The sequence below is a fragment of the Ptychodera flava genome, chromosome 4 (genome assembly GCF_041260155.1).
Source record: "Ptychodera flava strain L36383 chromosome 4, AS_Pfla_20210202, whole genome shotgun sequence".
Classification (NCBI taxonomy): Eukaryota; Metazoa; Hemichordata; class Enteropneusta; family Ptychoderidae; genus Ptychodera; species Ptychodera flava.
In genome coordinates this window covers 2,634,700-2,656,626 of record NC_091931.1, presented here as the reverse complement: position 1 = coordinate 2,656,626, position 21,927 = coordinate 2,634,700, and the positions used below count along the sequence as shown (strand labels likewise).

The following is a 21,927-nucleotide window of genomic DNA, read 5'->3' as shown; positions in this document are numbered from 1 at the left end:
TTTATTACTACTACAAAACAAAAATTTTCATTAAAAAATTTAATGGTAAATATAATTCTACAGATTCTTTACACCGCAACCATTTATGATAAAATACATTTTCCATTAACTGAAATGTTTATATGTACTGTTGATTCAAATTTGATATTTGTATCTAATAAAGATATTGAGCTTTCAAGTATATTTCAAGTCAATCTATATTAGTATACATTGTCAATCTATACTACTATACTTTCTGTCAATCTTTACTAGTATACATTCTGTCAATCTATACAAGTATACTTTCTGTCAATCTATACTAGTATACTTTCTGTCAATCTATACTATACTTTCTGTCAATCTATACTAGTATACTTTCTGTCAATCTATACTAGTATACTTTCTGTCTATACTAGTATACTTTCTGTCAATCTATACTAGTATACTTTCTGTCAATCTATACTAGTATACTTTCTGTCAATCTATACTAGTATACTTTCTGTCAATCTATACTAGTATACTTCCTGTCAATCTATACAAGTATACTTTCTGTCAATCTATACTAGTATACTTTCTGTCAATCTATACTAGTATACTTCCTGTCAATCTATACTGGTGGTTTGAATGGTAAGACACTGAAGACAGTTTCTTTCAAATTAAATCCTGCATATTTCAGTAGCAAACACTGGGTGATGCCCAAACAACTCTGTACAAGCAGTATCTGCAACATCTTGACACACAACTTGAATGGCGGCATTCTGCAAACAGAAAAATGTCATTGATGATAAAAAGCAACGACATAATCAAGTCATAATTTGGTACATGTACATATACCAGTAATACAAGACTCCTTGCAAAGATGATTTTTAAATTCTGTTATATTTTGAAACAAGGTATCAGCATATATATTTCATCATGCTGCAGTACTCTGAATAATACATCTAGATGGACATCTCACATGGAAGGACATATGCCTCACTATCAGTAAATAAAATGATATGTCATAGTGGATATGTAACAAACCCATGTACGAAATGAATCCAAGATATTCCAAACAGTCACGTGATGATGATGGAAATTTCTATAAAAAGTTAATTTTCAAATTCTGACATGACATAATGATACCTACCTTTTCTCTGCATCTTCTACATAACTGGCGAAGTACTGATGCCGTGCATATAAGTACACTAAGCCAATCACAAAGGATATCACTGTAATCAAATGGTAATAACATTATCAATGGTGTTTGCATACAGTCGAAGATTTCCCAACCCTCCTGTCCTTTCACTGTAGCCAGTAATTTGTAAAGTCAACAATGTTGACATCGTGTCATTGCTCCCAGTATCATCCAGTCACGGTCCACGTGATAGAGGGACCGTGATCCAGTCAACATTGAAAAGTACTGTAAAATGAATTACAATTCGGCCAACATTACTGGTAATCATAAGAACATGGAATGGTAGTTGGAGACAATTACAACATTGATAACTTCCAGAGAATATAGTTACTCTGGTAACACTTTTGAAAATCAAAATTTAATAAAAGCATCGATGCATGGAGCATTTGAAGTTTCAACTATGAACTTGATCAAATGCAAACAGTAATAAGATTGTGGAATTATTGTCTGTGCAACTATTTATAAATTAATTGTATACATTTATAAATAAATAAAAATTATATGTAATGAAAGTGTGTAACATGTCAGACTGCGGTGACAATCACAGTGACTTATAGCAATTACTACATGTAAAATGCTGCACCTCTCAATCATGGTAGCTTGATAGTGACACCAACCAAACAAATAATTTGCAGCTTGGTATTGTATAACCTTGAACTCTATCTTATCATAACTGTACCATGTGTAACATTACTACTCACCTGGATTGAAAAACAATGCATCCACCCACAGAGCACTTAGGAACATAGGCATGAACTCCACTGTGTTCTGTCTGTAGGGATAAAATGATTCCTCATATATTAGTCAAATGCTGTTAGAACCTGCAAGATGTAAGACTAACAAACAATACCATCTATCAAAACAAAGACATGCAATGTAATATGACCTTTGACCTTACTCATTTATCTTGGTACTTTTCATTGAGAGTAGAATCCAACTTACTGTGCACGCAATGCTCTCTCAAAGGATGGTTCTCCAGTAGTTGCTGGTGGTTTGATTTTATGTTTCGCTCTCTGTTTTCCAACAGCCCTGGCAAAATTTCCTGTCAATTTAAACACATAAGAATCATTCACACCACTTCCTTTAAAACCGGTTGAAATTTGCTATAGAAAGAGGAAAGTTGCATCAAAAACCAGATGTTGATTTTGCTTGTCTTCAAAAACATCAGAAGAAAGGTAAGACAGGTAATGACTTGTACTTGATACATGATTTCACACTGACAAGTACTTACCAAGCAAATCAAAAGGTTACACGACAATCCCTCAGACTGTAGATCATATGAGCAAGCTATTTGCAAACCAAAAACTAGTCAACAATACCTGGCTATTTTGTTTACACAGTAATGAAATAGTTTATTCACACATGGTCACTTCCCTTGGTTGAGAGACTGACTGATTATTTCCAAATTCACAACATCACAACATAAAAAGACAAATGACATTTTAAACAGTACGTGATTCGAAAGTCTTCAGCTTTGCAAAGTATGGAATTTACTGCTGCTGTAACACATTGGTGACTCTATAAACTCATTTGGACAAAACATGTCCGTACAGCTCTTCATATTTGTTCTAGGTCAGACAAGCTTGGGAGTCGATTCCGTTCAGGTCAATGAGGTCCACATATCCTTATATGCGATAGTGATTATTGAGTCAAGCCTGAGTCCTTAGTGCCCTGTAAGACCAAATCTTGCTAGAATTCCTATCTTCAGTCATGTGACTATGTGAAACATTATAAAGAGATCTTTATCATCAAGAGTAGCAGCATTTTAAAAAGTATTCTGAAATATTTGACAAAGCTATCCAATGCTACTACGGTGTCAGTTTTCATAAACAGCTATACTTGTCACGTCTTTCTTGATACCTGTATTAATTCCAATATGAATTGCTCATTGAATACACACAATGAGATAAACTGCACCAATACTGATTCATTCTTTCTCATTCAGTATTTATTCGAAAATTTTCAATTCTGCAATTCATGACCTTTCACCAAGAATCTATGAATTGAATGCTATATTAGCCCTGCCAAACACAATGACTCAAGGTACAATGTACATGTTCATAGAGTAATAACCTTCTGACCTTTAAATTCTACAATCACATGCTTTATTAACTGTCTTCTAACTGGCTATTAATATTAACCAATAATTTACATGGTACTTGTTTGTGTCTTACACAGCACTGTATGCTATAAGATGACAAGTTTTTTTTTGATTGATGAGAAATTATGTCGATACGTTTTGATGGTCATAATGTCATTATCTATTTTGTCGCACAGAATTGTACATTCCGAAATTATTTGGAGTAATTTATGCCACAAAATAAACATGACTAAATATTTTTCAATGCCTACATTGAGCTGGCTTGAGCAAAGTAGCTGTGGGGTGTGTTGCATTGTGTGTTGATTCATAGGCTTCAATATAAAGTTTTTGCATTTTTTCCCTACTTTTCAATGATGAAGGGGTTGTCTTGAAGATGTTACAGTAAGCCTAAGTTTGCTAAAATCAAGAAAATTTCAGATGCTGCTTTATGCTTGCATTGTTGTTTCTGTCATTTAATGTCTTGTGTCTGTCAACTTTTTGCATTCCAAGCTGCTTCTCTGAAACAGCTTGTCCAATTGCTTTGAAATTTGGTGTACAGGTTGCTAGGCGTGACCTTAGTCAGTTTTATTCAAGTTGTAGTGAAATTTGCATATTAAATTTTGGGGGCAATTTTTTATGTTTTTGGTCAAAAAATCTCTGAAACCATTGTTGCGTATGTGTATAGTATGTAACCAATGTATACAACGTACAGCAGTACAAGGTGCTGAATCTGTCTTCATCGAAGTTTATTTCTTTTTAGAAAATTCAACTGCCACTCTCTACTTCATCGAAGTTTATTTCTTTTTAGAAAATTCAACTGCCACTCTCTACTTCATCGAAGTTTATTTCTTTTTAGAAAATTCAACTGCCACTCTCTACTTCATTTGCATAATCTTCCATAAAACAGGGAAGTTGGTAAGACTCCATAGCCAATGGGAAAAATCGAGAAAAAATTCAATATTATATAGAAGCGTTAACAGTCCCTCACTGGCTGTGCAAACTAGCTCACTGAGCTAGGCTACACCAGAAACAGTGTCTCACCAGCAAGGGGCTGTGAGAAAGTCTTGGCGGAATCACGGTCCGTCTTTTCATCCTCCTCAGTGGAGGGGCTATGGTAGAATGAACCTTGCAGATACATTTTCAAGGAAAATAAAAAGTTCCTATTAAAAGTGATGATGTGATATCATTATATGGTACCACTTTGGAAAATGGATTTTATTCATGAATTTGCCCTTGTGAAAAACAAATCTTTGATTTACATTTTTCCTTATTTTAATTCCAGCAGAATCGTAACATATCTTGTTATTTGACAACCTAGCATTTGTTCTTCTATTTTAAGACAATGGTGATTCATTGTTTCCAGGAGGAAAGAATGAGCAAAGGTTGATCATTTTCAAGAACATTTTCCTAACATGAAGGAAGAATTTCATCAGATACAAAGAGAATACAGTCAAATGATTCAAATATTCAAAGCAAATGTTGTTCATTATCTTACAGAAAAACATGTACAAGTAAAAGATTAAACATCACCAACGTATTGGCATTCAGTGTTTGAAGACACAGCTGCACAGTACAGTGGGCGATGTATCCGGTTTGGGTTTATTCAGGTTCCGGTCCGGGATTCCGGTACCGGGTTCTTTTACTACTCCCACGTCACGTCCCCGTGCCGAAAGTACCGGCCACGCTGAACCACACTTTTGATTAACTGAGTATACGTGTATGCTTCACGGATATAGAGCAAGCATTTCCGCATAATACATTATGTAATGATATGTACATTTCATATGTCGCTTTCAAAACACATTTGTTTTCATCACGGTCATCCCACAAAAGAGAGACCGCGTTTTCATCTTTATATTTTCACGTGCAAGTTGCGACAAATTTTTAGCGATCGGTACGTATCATGCACATTGAGCCACGCAGTACCAGGTAGTCTCGCTCCTACTGTACTACCTCCATCTTCTACCGCCATCGTTAAACTCGCAGTTGCATGCATTGGGCAATCAGATTTTAAACTCAATCAATAGCACTTCCAAACTATCCGTATAAAACAAACAACTGACAAGGGTAAAGTATAAAATCTTTCGCCTCGACATGTTGTTCCTACATTCACTTGTGCGGATTCCTTAGACCGTGAAAATAGTCACCATCTGCACTGGCAAGGACTGTACCCTGTGTAAGACGGACGCTCTTGGCTAGCTGCACGTCCTATCCCAGCGTATCGATTGACGACCCCTTTGCGTGGCTATGTACTGGAGGATGCCAACGGCGCGGCAGAAAGGATTACGATATCATGTACCCCATACACGCCTCGAGATATACTTACCAAGCTGATAGGCTGCAAGAATTGAAATGATTGCGGGGAAAACAATGTCTTCTAGTTGAATGGCTGTCATCTTTCAAAATTACAAGAAACGGTTAGATTTTAACGTGATGAGTTTGGTACGCGACTTGTCTCCAGCGCTGTGGTAAGTAAGTCCTGTGGCCAGTTCCAGCGCTCGGTCCAATGAGGTCGACCTGTCCGGCCCAGTGTTTTTATTGCTGAACAGCCACGCCACGCACGCGCACTTGGCGGCGCTAATCATAACAACACAGTAACAAATTAGTCTCGCCATAACCTGATCCATGGCCAGGCCGGATACTTTTATTTGAGGCAGGAATGTGGTTAAAATACTCACCCTATGGGTTCGGACGCAATAGCTGAACGGGTTGGGCCCCCTCTAATTCATGGTTTAGACCAAGCCGGGCTTGATGACGAAACCGGAAACGGTTAAGAGTTTCATGAACATGATCAAGAAGTCAGAAAAACCTGAGTATGCTTTCGGTGTCAACAATATTCAAGCAGTGTCGATACATAGAGAAATATGAAGTAAAACATCAAAGCTACTACAGCTCAATTGTACAGTCTCAGGCTGCAAGTCAATCATTTATTCAAATAAAACACTTGAAGATTGGCACATGAAAGTTGTCCCCGAACAAATAACATTTCTTATGGTCTTAAAAACCTAAAAGCTAGGCTAAACCATTTAAAATACACTGTGAAAGAAACCTTACCTTGATATTGTGCTATAAAGGCCTTAGGGACCGTTCAGTTTTTACGGCCGGGGGCCGGCAAAATCCAGGGGGTCATCATAATTTTGGAATCCGCGAAGGGGGGTCATCACTTTTTCACTGGTAGGAAAGGGGGGGGTCACCACATTTACAAAAACATAATACCTACAATAAAGTTCACTTTTATGCCATGGCCATGGTCGACCGTCTTTACCGGAAGGCCGTCTTTGGCGGCCCACTACAATAAATATACTTTTTGTATTACCCATGACCCTCTTAACGGGCAGACGCCTTTTGCGGTCCACTCCAATTAGGTTTACTTCATGTAATGGCCATGATCGACCCTCTTTACCGGCGGGCCGCCTTCGGCGGCCCACTACTATAAATATACTTTATGTATTACCCATGACCCTCTTAAAGGGCAGACGCCTTTGGCGGCCCACTCCTAAGGTTTACTTCATGTAATGGCCATGATCGACCCTCTTTACCGGCGGGCCACCTTTGGTTGCCCACTAGAATAAAGTTGACTTTACGTCATGGCCCATGACCCTCTTAACCGGGGGGCTGCCTTTGGGAGAACCACTCCAATAAAGTTTACTTTATACAATGTCCATGGACATAAGTTGTCTATGGAAATGAAGTTCAAAATTGCCTTACAGTCGTCCTAATTAACAGACGTTTGCATGGATGTGGCTGAGAAGTTTGTGCACTGGCATCTCTGCTACACGAATAAAGTGTGCCGCGTACCGGAGTTCAAATCCAAACCGTGCGGGTAAATTTGACATATGGGTTTTGGTTATTTTTCAGCGGGGGGGGGGGGGGGGGTCATCAAATTTTTTCGTCTGACAAAGGGGGGAGTCATCATTTTTTCGCGAAAAATGCAGGGGGGGTCTATATTTTTTTGAACACCGGCGACAAGATTTTGCCGCCCCCCCCAGGCCGTAAAAACTGAACGGTCCCTTACAAAAAGATGAGAAGTACGGTCACGTGGGGGGAGGGGCAGGCAAATCACTCTCTGTAACTCAATAAGAGACAATGGCGAGAATAATTTACTTTTTGATGATAAGTTACAACACAACCCCCCCCCCCATATCTTCATGTTTGTTTCAGCAAAGAGTGGATATAATAGTTGAAATCAGTGTTGATCTCGTTCGCCTTAAAGATTTGACACAGCTGTGCTTGTAATTTTGCCAACGCTGCATTCATGATGTAGCTCATAAACATTCCCTCCCAACTTTCCAACTTAATGTATGGCTGCATTAATTTGTCAACATGCATAGCCTTTTCATTATGTAGATGACAAACGTTATGACGGGACCATTTGAAACAAAATTTTAACATCCTGAACATATTTGTCTAACAATATTGTCTGCCTTAAATTAACTCAACGATAGTCAATCTTTGCTGTCGGTTCTCTTGCGTACACATAAACAGTCGAGATCACGAATGGGGCATGCAGGCACAAATTGAATCATGAAGATACAGTCTTTTCATCAAATAACCAGAGAAGGCTTTTACGAAACAGCTTTTTTCTGTAATTGCGTGCATGGAGTAAAACAAATGGAGCCCCCATCACTATTCTCTGAAATGTAATAGTTCCTGGAACACCCCGGGTTTTCTTTCGTTATCCAATCCAATTTTCTTTCAGCCCTGCCCTTAACTTTGCGTATTCCCATTTTAACGGTGCACATGACTTCAAAAACGAGTGCAACGGACCATCTGGGGACTGTCAAATAACGCCCTCATTCGGTTGACGTCGGCGAACGATTGTGAACGGGAACTTTTTCTGAAAAAACATTCCAACTCTCCGCACAGTCACAGGGAACCGCCATGATTACGACTGTTTCGCAATCTCTTGATAGTAGCGTAGATTAATCGTCTGCTGGAACTTGTATCGACCCCAATCACCACAACGCGACCGTAGAACTTACGACCTGTCGCCAGTGCGCTGTACTGTGTACCGTACGAGGTCATTTGAGGTCACCAAGTCATTTGACGATTGTTCCCTACCATTACACCTGAAAGAATGCCGCATTGTTATGTTGATGTGTTTATGAGTACTCCATAGCTTGCGGACATAGTAATAACAGAACATATCTACTGACATCAAATTCAAAAGAACGTCAAAAATGAACCGATATGGAAGACGGATATCAACATTATGACGAGTCACCACTTGAAGAAGTTATTCTTAACGATATCAACAATGATAATGGACATGAAAGGTTAAGTCTCCTCAGTAACGACATGTGTGAAAAACAGGTACGCTACCATTGTGACTTGTTGTTTTATCTACGTATTGAATTTCTTGATGTTCACTCAACTCTTACAATTTTCAGGTCATAGTATCCGGACAAAAGGTGACAGTAACATTTATTATACGCTTTTTACAGCATACCGCTTTTTTAAAAGTCATATGATCGCGTAAGAAATCAGGTGATACTACTCACTCGTTCTATAGGTTTCGTTAGGTTGAGACTATGTAGGACGCTAGCTGCAAACGTTGACCATACATAGTCGTCCATCACCACGGCGCAGAAGCACAAGTGATCGCGGAAGCAAAGCTCATGATTGGGTGGGGGAAGACTTCATATTTATGGTTGAATCGCGAACACGAGTGAATTTTCCCTTTTAAATACAATACTTTGCGTGATTTTACTCAATTTGATCACATTTTTCTATCTAATGGAAATAAAATCTATAACAAATCTATGTTTGCTGCGCATTATATAGTTTTTAGACAGCCGATGTTAATCAATTGCGTGATTGACAAATCTTGCACGGAAATGATACATGAGCGGACGTGACAGTACGTTATCAAACGTTTTACACAAATTCGCCATGCTTAAAGTACAATATGACGACACAATCGAAAGGTAAATAAATATTTATCACGTCTTGAAGTGTGAAATCAGTGTTTACTATTTTCAAATAGTCCAAAATCCACACGAATATCCTGGCTATTTTACAGCGTTTGAGCGTTGTCTGATTACTACACCTTCAATATTGGATTAAACATTTGGGACCTGGCCCCCACCGCCCTGAACACCACTTCTGTCATGTCAACCAGTCTAGACAATGACAAAATTACCACACGTCTTACAACTGCAGGTGTCTGCAAATTTTGCCATCCATATTGGTAATTGTCAAATTTCGTGTGATTGTCCGAAAACTGTAACAGGAGTCTATAGTTAATCTTCAGTTTTCCCAACCTACTGCCTACAACCATAACAATGACGTGACTCTGTCAACAATGACAGTTGTCAGTTTGATTTTTCACTCTACGTGACCATTCTTTATTTTTGATCTTAAAGGGAAATATTGGTCAGTTTCGTGTAATAATTGAACAACCACGTGGTGGTTCATCGTCACAGCAGTACATGACGTCAGAATATGATTGGACTTGTGATCCTCTGTTTTGTTGCAATAGGCACAAAAGCTGTGAGTAATGTTTCCAACTTATTTCCAGCAAAAGCTGAGTGTTGCCCATTGACTTCTGATCAAATCTTTATCTTCATTTTATTGTAACTATTCGGAGTCTTACAACACCGAGTTAGTTGGTTTGAAACCCCGCCTAAAAGTTTCATAAAAAGTTTACATATTTATAGTAAATGTATTTCTGAGTCTGTCGTTTTATTACTGTCAAACTGGACAAGCCCTGCAATTAGTGCAATGCCTTCTCGATCACGCCATGGATAGTTGGTTGACTACATATCTGTCGCAAAATGAAACAAAACATTAGGGCATAAACAGTGTAATGTTATACAGCGTTTTCGATTGAAAGTTATCCACGTTGTCCTCGTATGGGATTTATATACGAATACAAAATCAAAGTCAAAATGTAGTATGTACAACGTTACGTCATTGAGTTCGACAATTTTCGTAATTTTCGAGTTACCTAGATTAATCTCCCTGTGACTTAATAATTAATCTTTATCCCTATAGAGTATCGAAATTGTTATATAGTACTTTACTGTTCGTATATTCACTGTATATTCACCGACATGGCCGATTATCTTTAAACCTATCAAACATGAAATTGAATTACTTTAGAGATACTTAGCTTTCAAAAATTGTCTGTTTAATATTTGCACCGTATAGTGCGTATTTTAGTTAAATATACCTGTAAAATAATTGACTCTCTATAAACAAGGCTTTCTTAATATTTTCTTTGTTTTGCTCGATGATTTGTACTGCATGATCATAAACATTGCCGATATATTTCTCATTTCTTTCAGGTTGTTGTGTCTGCGTGTACCCACTTTGTTAAAGAGAAGACAACATTTATAAATCTCTTGTCAATCGTCCAGATGTCTCGCTATAGTTCATGTGATGTACATTTTGTCGTGTTCACTCGAGAGTTCATCACAAGGTTGCATGACGGAGTACTGCAGGTAGTGACACTGCCGTTCCTCCTTGTCCAAAGGACTCATCTTCAAGTATGAATATATGTGACGTTCCCTTGTTGGGAAGTTTTATTTCAGACGAAAATTACATGAACATTGATTTTTATTGCATACACGAGGGCAAGTTCTACAAGGATAAATTGGCATCCATTTGTGACGTACTGCTTAGTACGTGTCTATCTCCAAAGTGAGAACAATGGTTGGTGATGTTACACCGTAAACAAACATAGACTCCAAAAGGAGTAAATGCTTTAGAATATCTCTCTGTGTTTTAACAGTCATGTTGCATTTCATCAAATAGGCTAAGAACACACAAGACAAAGATAAGCAATTAACGTTACATACAGCTATACTAGTCAGAAATTGCTATCAACTGTTTGTGCGCGCCTTTTATTTGGATCTATTGTCAAGGATGATATTAAACTTGCAACTGTACATGAGCCTGCTTGTTTTGAACACTTTTACTAGTAGTCACCTTGTTTTGAACACTTTTACTAGTAGTCACCTTTTTTTGTGGAGAGAGGCAAAAACCAAGTTCAGTTAATCTTATCAATGACTAACTCAAAAAAGGTTTACGATAGTGTTCTATGCTAAGAGCGAAAATATCGTAGACGGTAATTGTCAAAAGCGATATTCGTGACTTGAAATCCTTGACTCGGCCACAGTTGTAATGATTCCTGAAGGTACCATGACGTCATTTCTTCACGATGTGGTTTTCAGTTCAACGGTAAAAATGTTTCTTATTTTAGCTTTCCTGCTATGAAAGGCTACAGAACATATCAATATCACAGACGTATGCAAGAAAGAATTTCAAGTTAGACACGCAGACTCATTTAGACTTGCCGACTTATTATGATCACACCTTCACGCCTTGCCCGGCATGAACGTCAAGATATAGTGTTACACTAGTCTACAGTTGTTAACTTCATGCTTGTACAGTTTTCTCGTCTCTTGACTTCCATATTTGTGAATAGGCTCGGGTTCCTTAATGAAAAGGAAAGCGAAAGGTTCTTCGTAACGATATTAATAAATGGTTAGTTGTAAATGTTTCATGTCTACAAGACATTAATTGCCACCGATAAACATGCCGTAAGCAGAAGCCAACTCCTTGACCATCTGTACACAGAAGCGCCCTCATTAGGAGATGTGACGGTCAAATTCCTTGCCATGGAAATGTCAACCCATACATTCTCGTTGCTACCCAGACCAGATGTCATAGTATTGGTGTTCTCCCGCTGTAACATCACACCAGGTATTTTTGAACCTGAAAATACATAAACAAGTGAGTTGTAAATAGATAGACGTATCAGATAGACAAAAGACCTATAATATAATATTCATATACTTCCTTATCATGGAACAAGGTAAGTTACTTATCATCACTTCAACAATAAAATATTCAGCGGTATCTTGCTCACTGAAATTGCCAGATGACCTAGATACAGGAATTTTATCCATGTATCGTTCCTTTCTCTTTCTAATCTTTTTCCTTTCTTCGATCTTTCTAAATGTTCTTTGTCAACGGTCCATCAAACTACATATTTCGCGCCCCCTGGAGATTAAAATCCACACAGCGAGCTTTTTAAAAAAGAACACAATTTGCCGTTCATCTGGATTCGCTCATGTTTTAGAGTTTAATATGTTTACAGAAATTTTAAATATTTAAAGGTATGTCGAGAATCATAAAACTAGATGGCAATTATATGGGGAGAGTCGGTCAGTGTTGTACTGGTCTTCTAAAATCAACTTGTTTACAAACTAATTCACTATGTTGTAAACAGATGCCAATGTTAAAAGATGAGAAATGTTCCAAGTTAGTTTCATTTTTACAGATAAACGATAGGTTCCTGTTTGATGTCATGGAAGAGTCACTGTCAAATGTCATTAAAAATGACTTCAAAAATAGAGATCGCCTAACGAAATTGAAAATACCCTTTTCATTCGTAGAAGTTGTTTATTGCATTTCAAGGCCTCCGGCCCATATGCAAAGGAGTTACACGCCAGAATGTACAGGAATGCTGACATTTAAATACAGAGCATTTCTTTCAAAATCTGACAAGCCTTAAAAAGAAAGGGCCCAATTTACGCATTGTACTTTCATCGATCAGAAGAACATAATAACTGCTGAAATTTAAACAGATTCGGATGAAAGAAGACATCTTAAGACATCTATATTGATCTTTGCTCGTGATACGCAGGACAATCCAAGAGAAAAAATTCAACATTGAGAGTCTTACGTATACACACTTGGCAAAATCTTTAATTTGAAGCAATCCCATCGTGTCTTCCCTTTCTGTATTTAAAGGAAGGCGTGGACGGCGAAAACAGGCGATCGTATGCGCGGAGAACTTTAAAATTAAAATTTGAAAATAAACATCTTGCTGGTTCAAGAGCGCTTGTAAACCCAATATACGTTCACGTTTTCATCTTTTTAGAGATATTTCCCCTTTTATTCGTAAAACACTTTGATTAAGAATTTCAGCAAATATTTGGGTAAACAAAAAAGCAAAGTTTCAAATTAGAAGAGTATAAAATCGATTTATAAATTATTAGCAGCATTAGACTCCTGTAAAAGTTTAATTTACTTTCTGCCTTAAATTTTGGATAAGGATATGACATGATATAGGTGAGTTTTATCGATTCTTTATATCCGTGAATCAATAAAGCACCCTCGGTTTATGTAATATTGAGTAGGATGTATCTTACTTTGTGCAAGAGAGATCGCACGCAAAATCTTTATTCGTAAAGGTTGTCATATAACATCATTGAATTGAACAAGCTATAATTTAAACATCAGCTGCTCTTCTTCTTGGCCGCTACAATGAGCATTAAATCTCTAAACGTTTCAGGGAATATTACGTTGTGTGACCGATAAGCCGATAACGATAGTTTGGCTGGAGAGTTGCACATATGTCATATCATGTACAGAATATTTTAACGAAACAAGCCTTGCCTGGCTATTAATTCACCTCTGCTATCTCTGTGTATTATATCAAAGAAAACGGTTCTAATCTGTTAGTTTTCTTCACTAATTCCTCAATCAATTTGTTCTACAAAACACTAACGCGGAGGTTTACCGCCCTGACCAGCTGATCATGACGGCCATGAAACACGATCTGTTAACATTCTCTCAATATCAGACCACTATCAGTCTGAGTTTCAATTAACATGCTTGGCAATATTTTTTTGTAAATGTTGCTTTTCTGTATTTAATCTTTTCCAAACAGTATGCGAAAGTCAGTCTGTGGACCGGTAAAAAGTTTTCATCATGACAGAAGCGGTTTGAAAGTATTCAAACACTCACAAGTTGTTAAGGAATCGCAATTGTCATTCTAAAATCTTTTACATCAGTTGCAGTGAAAATCTCGCTTGTTTTTAATTTGGACATAATAAACACGGAAAACAGAAACTAAGGGACAAATGTTATTGGATTTGAAAACAGGCAAAGAGAGAATATTGACTGTAACAAAACAACCCTGTCTTTTTTCTGTAGTGTTACGTTCCCTCTGCATAATTGGGCCTATCATCTCCAATTACTCCAATCACTGTAGCCCTAAGTTTTACTCTTGCAATAGGATTCTCTAAATGTTTTTGATGTGAAATGACCACGTAAACGGAGATCGGTCGAGCACGTGAAGCTCTCTAAACAAAGCTGTCCCTGTACAACAATGCAGTCCAGGGGGTTTATAAGTAACGTTGCTGAGTTGGGAAACAATGGCCTACTTTGGTCGGCTGTATATTACGACAAAGCCTGTGATTGTTTAGTCCACTCACCTGAATAGCTGAATGAATGCCCCACAGTGCTTTTTTTAACAAATCTGTGTGTTGACATTCACTGTGGCTATTTATTATGGACCGTTGCCAGAACACCGTTAGGCCTACATAGCGTCAATCCAGACAATATCGTATGACAAATTCTTTTGACAAAGTAACTGACATACACCACAAGAGCATGTTGTTCAAAGCCTAAGTACGTGATCTTTGGAGACGTGGACGATTTAATAGTTCGGAATCACTTTCTTACTGAACTGGCAAGAATGAAACTGTCTCCCATAAAAATTCTACCTTACCTTCTAAGTCCATGGTAGTGAGATCGCCGTAATAGTTATACACGATGATACCCGCGGCACCAGCATCGGCTGCATGTTTGGCTTTAGTTGAGAATGTACAACCTCCTCTTATGATCAGGGCGATCCATGGTTGATATGCTGTCTTAACGTGATTTTGTAACCTTGAACAAGCATCTATAGGTATACTGTGCAGTACAAACCCTCGGAAACTTTGAGGTGGCCCACTTCCGTATCGTCCAAGATCTGTAGAGCTGACCAAAATCTTGTGACGGTCATTTCTGCTATACGATACATTAACCCATGCCGTTATATGTTGCCAGACCTCATGTTTTAACGCCGTGTCGATTATGGTGGCTTTGATTGACGAATTTACGGGACTCCCGCTTTTATCCCAGCCATATGGAGGTGCTACAACCGTGGTTAACAGCAATGAATGCAAAACAAGGAGAAGGGAAAAGCTGCCAAAAATGCGGGTTGCGTCGAAATAATAAGTATCCATAGTCACGTTGGCATGGCAATAGCGCCGAGGATATGACAGGTGTAACATCCACCTTCGCTTTAACCCGAAGTGAAACTGTCACCCAATCACGTGATAACGACATCAAAGTAAGAGTAACGTAATAAAACAAAAGGTCAGTCAGCCAGACTTCATGGGGCGATGGCGCTGTTGTCACACATCCGAAAGTTCAACCAAATAAGTTAAAAAAAGAATAAAACCCGAGGCAAAAATGTTATAAGGTTAAGATCGTTGATGAGTTACTCACTCATCTCATTGGCTGACATGTTGACAAGCAATCTGTTTTCTCCGGAAAAACATATAAAGACGAAGGACAATAAATGGAAAATTTGTGTACTGACCATTGTCTGTATGTCTAACATGCTAAGGCTATGATAGGAGGACATTTACTGCGCTTTGCAACCGCAGCCTGAAGGAACAGTTTTTTGTTGACATCTATCTGTATATAGAGGTAAATCAATATTTGATAACGTAGTAGTGTTTAATAGTTTGTCTCCACCCAATGATTCTACAATGTAAATGATGTATATGCTTTCATGTTATCTTCGAGTCAGCGGCCCGCCGGACTCTTTTCAAATATTTTGTTGAAAGGAAAGGACTAAAGAATTGCTTCACACTTAGTATTGTGAATCGTTTAGGTTGGAGACACTATGGCCAGGTACCACTGGGTCTGCAGTCATCATCTGTAACATTTCTTTTTGTGACCAAGCTGAAGTTTCACCTGTCCTAGGGAAATTCAAAACGTGGTTTCTTCATAATTTTGTTAGTCACCCTCATCTTTATTTGATGCACACCTTAGTACCTCTTGTAGATCATAATGTGATATGATATACGCATACGTTGATGTAAAACTAAGAATCTACTTACTTGGTGTAAAAACATGAAAATACTAAAAGATGGACTCAAGCTCAATTATCTTATCATAGAACCTTTCAGGCGCAAGGTGTTCAAGTTTGTACTACCTCATATTTTTGCAGATACAACAATGAATACTTTGTCTGTATCAGCTGGTCATTATCAGCCATAATGGTTTGTTCTAGGGACTACCCTTCAAAAACACGTTGAATTTGGTTTGTTTATTTGTTTTTTTGTAAATTGAATTATTTTATTTTTGACAAACTTTACTTTAGTCCTTACCGTCGTTCTGCACTATCGATAGCCGTATGGTGTAATACATGTTATTCATACCATAGGCTGTTTACAAACTGGAAGGAAGATGGGTTATTAAAAATATCCAACATTTTTAACGGGGCCACTCAAATTCCCTGTGGTCCATTGATATCCACCCGACCCCTTAATTCGTTCAGCTTGGAAGGACTCACATGAAAAGTGGTGACGGTAACAATCATCTATGTAGGTTTTTATTCAAGGTTGATTGGTCATGAAATGAACACAGAGGTCTTTGTGCTACATTCTTGAAAAAAGTAGGTATTAAAGAGGGAAAAGACCAAATGTCTGAGACTCATCGTTTATCTATATCCGCTCGTCCACGATATTGCACGAGAGGGTACCATCTCAGATACTACTAGGGATGTAGACTGTCGACAGTCCTCGTGCCTTCTTTTGACCGGAGTCACTTTATTAAGTGCGGTAGCAATCCAACGTAGGCGATCGAGCGCCGAAGGCGCGAGGTCGAGTGCCGAAGGCGCGAGGTCGAGTGCCGAAGGCGGCTAGACCAACCAGTACAAGCGACTGGCGAGAGTCTACTAGGGATGCCGTCGTGGCGCTTATCAGACGCTTCAGTTTCTGGTAAACATGTGTTTATTATTAAAGTTTATATACATCAAGTCATACTGCTACAAATGCAAACCATGTTCTCCAAGGAACAAATCTACAAAATACTTGTTTGGATTTTTTTCGGCAAATCCTCCAAATTTAGCGGAAATTGTAGTTCAAATACTGAAGCCGATCATGAATTGAAAACTTAAAGGGGGTACTCAAAATGTGGAGAGAAAGAAGGGGGTTTACTCAATTTTTTGTGCGAAATAAATTCAAACACCTCTCAAATTGCATCATTCCACACGTCAATTTCTCAAAATTTTCGATGCGAGATGGGACACACCCCTCTCGTGCTCTCCCCCTTGGTATATTCTAATATTTTTACTAGTAAAAGAAAAATTGAAAACAAATCTCAGATTGTACCAGACTGCTCCATTGCATCAATTTCTCAACTTTTTCACAGGATCTAGGACAAAACTGAACTGTTGTGAATTCATCCTTCATGATTATCACAGAAACATATGTACACACTTTCATCGACTTGTTCAATAACCATTTTGACCATATCGTATTCAGGCTTTTCATTAGAGGCTGGCAGCTGGAGAAATGACACAAGAAGGTCACAGATTTTCCATCCCTGCATATTCATAGGTCTTCAGTCTCTAGCAAACTGAGACCTGTTTCTAACTAAATGTATTGTCATTGTTTGGTTGTTGAATATTGTGACTCAAACACTGATCATGCAAAAAATGCAATAAAAATATCAGTGTTCCATGTAATTTTCAAACAATTTTACCCAGTGCAAAATAAATAGAAACACCTCTCAGATTGCAGCTTTATACACATCAATTTTTCAAAATTTTCAATACAAGAGCAGGGAACCCCTCTCGTGCTCTCCCCTGGTGTTCTAATAGTTTTACTTGATAAGGAAAAAAAGAAATTAAAAACACTTCTCAGATTGCACCAGACTTTACCATTACACACATCAATTTCTCAAAATTTTCAACCCAAGATAGAGGACAGCCCCCTCTGACACTTCCCCCCTCAGCCTCTCGCGTGTTCTCCCTTGTACTTTCCAATTCTGCCAAGTCAGATATATCCTTGTGAAAACCCTGTCATGATACCAATCCAAGTTAAAACAATACTATATGGTTGGATACTGGTTATAGCGCAAGCTTTTATATCTGTATTTGTTGTCACTTTGATCTTCATTTTGTTAGTTTCACCTTTTTCAACCATCATGAGATAACCGATGATAATCTAGCAAGGTTCATCAGAATTTGAAAGGTCTTTGCTATTGCTGTGTTTATATAAATTTTACAAATTCATGTATCCGTATTAACTTTACTGGGGGCCAGTCAAAATTTCCGAGTTAGAGAGGGGGTATACTCAAATTCATCATGGTTGGAGGGGGGTACTCGAAATTTCGGAGTTTCCGATGAAATTCCTGCGATCCCAACCCCTATCCAGGCCGTAAATAAGCCTTAATGACGTCTCCATTAAGCTTGTGAACTGTTGATCTTTCTCGACTACCAATTTCTTGTAATTTTTTTTGTTTCATGAGGGACCTAGCTCTGCGTGGCAGGGCTGTGTGTTTAACCGGCGTTATGGCCGTATAACGCCGGTAACACACAGCCCTGCCACGCAGAGCTACGAGGGACCGCGGCCGTGAGCACAGTCACCTGTGGTCTATTCGGTTCTCCGTCTATGCGCCCTATAGACGTGTGTACATACCCAATATTATTACATTGCCTGAGAAGTAGTCTCACTCAGGCATATGTTCACACGTCTATAGGGCGCATTGACGCAGAGCGGAATATACCACTGCACCACAGTCGCTCGAGAGCTATTCAGGTCTGGGACTATTCGCCCCATAGACGAGTGTACAGAAGCGAGTATTTCTCGCTTCTGTACACTCGTCTGTGGGGCGAATAGTCCCAGCGCTGAATAGCTCTCGAGCGACTGTGACTGCACAGATGACTGTGGATCGAGCAGACGATCGATCGATCATGCAGACTGCAGCAAACACCTATACGGCAATGTTGGTTACTTCTCTACGGTGGCCCAAAACTACCTGTTCTCCGCATTCAAAGTCTGCGTCGCAATCAAATGTTTTTCTCTCACATATGTCTCTGCATTCAAAGTCTGCGTCGCAATCAAATGTTTTTCTCTCACATATGTCTCTGCATTCAAAGTCTGCGTCGCAATCAATTGTTTTTCTCTCACATATGTCTCCGCATTCAAAGTCTGCGTCGCAATCAAATGTTTTTCTCTCACATATGTCTCCGCATTCCAAGTCTGCGTCGCATTCAATTGTTTTTCTCTCACATATGTCTCCGAGGTATGCCTCAGTGTACGTTATTCCGCGAAGCATAATTTCTATCGAACAGCGCTATTGACAACGACGAACATTGTATCAAGTTATTTTCAATAGATTATCGATCGAAAATTTGTTTGGACGGGCCGGGCGCTCGTGTGTTGAGGTCACGTCATAACATTTCCACAATAACCCATATATTGACTTATACACTTAAATATCAACATTGAAGGTATCCGTTGGTTTCCTGTACTGAAATTAAATCGACGACAATTTTTTTAGTTTTGGTGATACTTTTACGTACGTTTCGGCACATTTTGGCGCACCTCGGCGTAGTTTGGCGCCATTGCGAACGGGGGGGGGGGGGAGACTACACGCGAGTGAGCGAGACAACAATGTATCAATTTCGGACAAAAGGATATCGATCGATAACGTTCACTGCACGATTACAGTGGAGACTCTACGCCGTTCGCCTCTGTTCTGTGTTATTCTTGCAGTTTACTGGGATTTTCATAGTTAATATTCGCCAAAATTTGGTATAAATTACAACAACCTGACTGGTATTTGGTCTGTATAATTTAAGAGACGTTAACCGATTAAAATGGGTCAATATTAGACCCTGATTCTGCATATGCAAACGCTGTAAGATCGCCATTTTATTGAGGGCAAGAGCAAAAATTCAGCGATCGGAAAAATAAAATGCAACTAAAACAAGTTTCGTCGAGAAATTCAAAAAACTAAAACGACAGCAATTTTGTATATATATCAAGGAAACACCGTGCCACTTTTCACTATAATTGGTTCAGAATTGAGAATTTGAACGAGCGATAGTTGTACGGTCTGTTCTGTACATTAAACGCAATGTTTTCTATGGGAAATCGAGCAGAGTAGACACATCGTAAAATGAAAAAATACATCTGAAAAAAACCGTTGGTTTAACTTTTTCATTTCGCTGTTATTTTTTATAACATTTGGTATGACACATATCATGAAGGGTAACTAAAACTCTATGGTTTTATTTTTTTTAGTTTCCCTCTTTTTTTATGAAATGACGAGTTGAAGATCGTTTTGCTGTTGACTGTGTTTTTACTTGATTTTGCATATGTCTCTTATCGCTTACGTATTTTTGGAATTTCCTTGTGAAATTCTTCCCAAAATATTATAATTGTAAGGGCAGCATATACGGGAAATAGGACCTGTTGCTCTTTCATTAATATTTAGATGTGCAGCAAGGAAATACGGCGAAATTTTCAACATGACGCGGGAGGTGAAATTGACTCTCCGAACGCGCACTCCACGTATGTGTGGCAAAAATCGGGACGCTATATACCGTACAAAATGGGGCGCCTTTGGGCCGTAGTGCACTACGTATATGCTGCCCTTACAATTATAATATTTTGGGAAGAATTTCACAAGGAAATTCCAAAAATACGTAAGCGATAAGAGACATATGCAAAATCAAGTAAAAACACAGTCAACAGCAAAACGATCTTCAACTCGTCATTTCATAAAAAAGAGGGAAACTAAAAAAAATAAAACCATAGAGTTTTAGTTACCCTTCATGATATGTGTCATACCAAATATTATAAAAAATAACAGCGAAATGAAAAAGTTAAACCAACGGTTTTTTTCAGATGTATTTTTCATTTTACGATGTGTCTACTCTGCTCGATTTCCCATAGAAAACAATTGCGTTTAATGTACAGAACAGACCGTACAACTATCGCTCGTTCAAATTTCTCAATTCTGAACCAATTATAGTGAAAAGTGGCACGGTGTTTCCTTGATATATATACAAAATTGCTGTCGTTTTAGTTTTTTGAATTTCTCGACGAAACTTGTTTTAGTTGCATTTTATTTTTCCGATCGCTGAATTTTTGCTCTTGCCCTCAATAAAATGGCGATCTTACAGCGTTTGCATATGCAGAATCAGGGTCTAATATTGACCATTTTAATCGGTTAACGTCTCTTAAATTATACAGACCAAATACCAGTCAGGTTGTTGTAATTTATACCAAATTTTGGCGAATATTAACTATGAAAATCCCAGTAAACTGCAAGAATAACACAGAACAGAGGCGAACGGGCGTAGAGTCTCCACTGTAATCGTGCAGTGAACGTTATCGATCGATATCCTTTTGTCCGAAATTGATACATTGTTGTCTCGCTCACTCGCGTGTAGTCTCCCCCCCCCCCCCGTTCGCAATGGCGCCAACTACGCCGAGGTGCGCCAAAATGTGCCGAACGTACGTAAAAGTATCACCAAAACTAAAAAAATTGTCGTCGATTTAATTTCAGTACAGGAAACCAACGGATACCTTCAATGTTGATATTTAAGTGTATAAGTCAATATATGGGTTATTGTGGAAATGTTTATGACGTGACCTCAACACACGAGCGCCCGGCCCGTCCAAACAAATTTTCGATCGATAATCTATTGAAAATAACTTGATACAATGTTCGTCGTTGTCAATAGCGCTGTTCGATAGAAATTATGCTTCGCGGAATAACGTACACTGAGGCATACCTCGGAGACATATGTGAGAGAAAAACAATTGAATGCGACGCAGACTTGGAATGCGGAGACATATGTGAGAGAAAAACATTTGAT

General features: G+C 38.4%; 1 protein-coding gene and 2 long non-coding RNA genes across 3 annotated transcripts; 1 reads left to right on the top strand and 2 right to left on the bottom strand.

Moving 5' to 3' along the window:
* Positions 1-390: 390 nt before the first annotated feature.
* On the bottom strand, positions 391-5,798 carry LOC139130666 (microsomal glutathione S-transferase 2-like). Its single transcript, XM_070696409.1, has 5 exons — positions 5,563-5,798; positions 2,099-2,198; positions 1,858-1,928; positions 1,109-1,190; positions 391-737 (listed from the first exon to the last, which is right to left on the bottom strand). The coding sequence occupies exons 1-5, from the start codon at positions 5,630-5,632 to the stop codon at positions 587-589; spliced, it is 474 nt and encodes a 157-aa protein (XP_070552510.1). The 5' UTR covers positions 5,633-5,798; the 3' UTR covers positions 391-586.
* A 2,173-nt stretch (positions 5,799-7,971) lies between these two features.
* Positions 7,972-11,738, top strand: LOC139130665 (uncharacterized). Its single transcript, XR_011551936.1, has 3 exons — positions 7,972-8,549; positions 9,602-9,728; positions 10,526-11,738. It is a non-coding gene; the product is annotated as an uncharacterized lncRNA (long non-coding RNA).
* Positions 10,730-15,465, bottom strand: LOC139130662 (uncharacterized). Its single transcript, XR_011551935.1, has 2 exons — positions 14,764-15,465; positions 10,730-11,957 (listed from the first exon to the last, which is right to left on the bottom strand). It is a non-coding gene; the product is annotated as an uncharacterized lncRNA (long non-coding RNA).
* Positions 15,466-21,927: the final 6,462 nt, after the last annotated feature.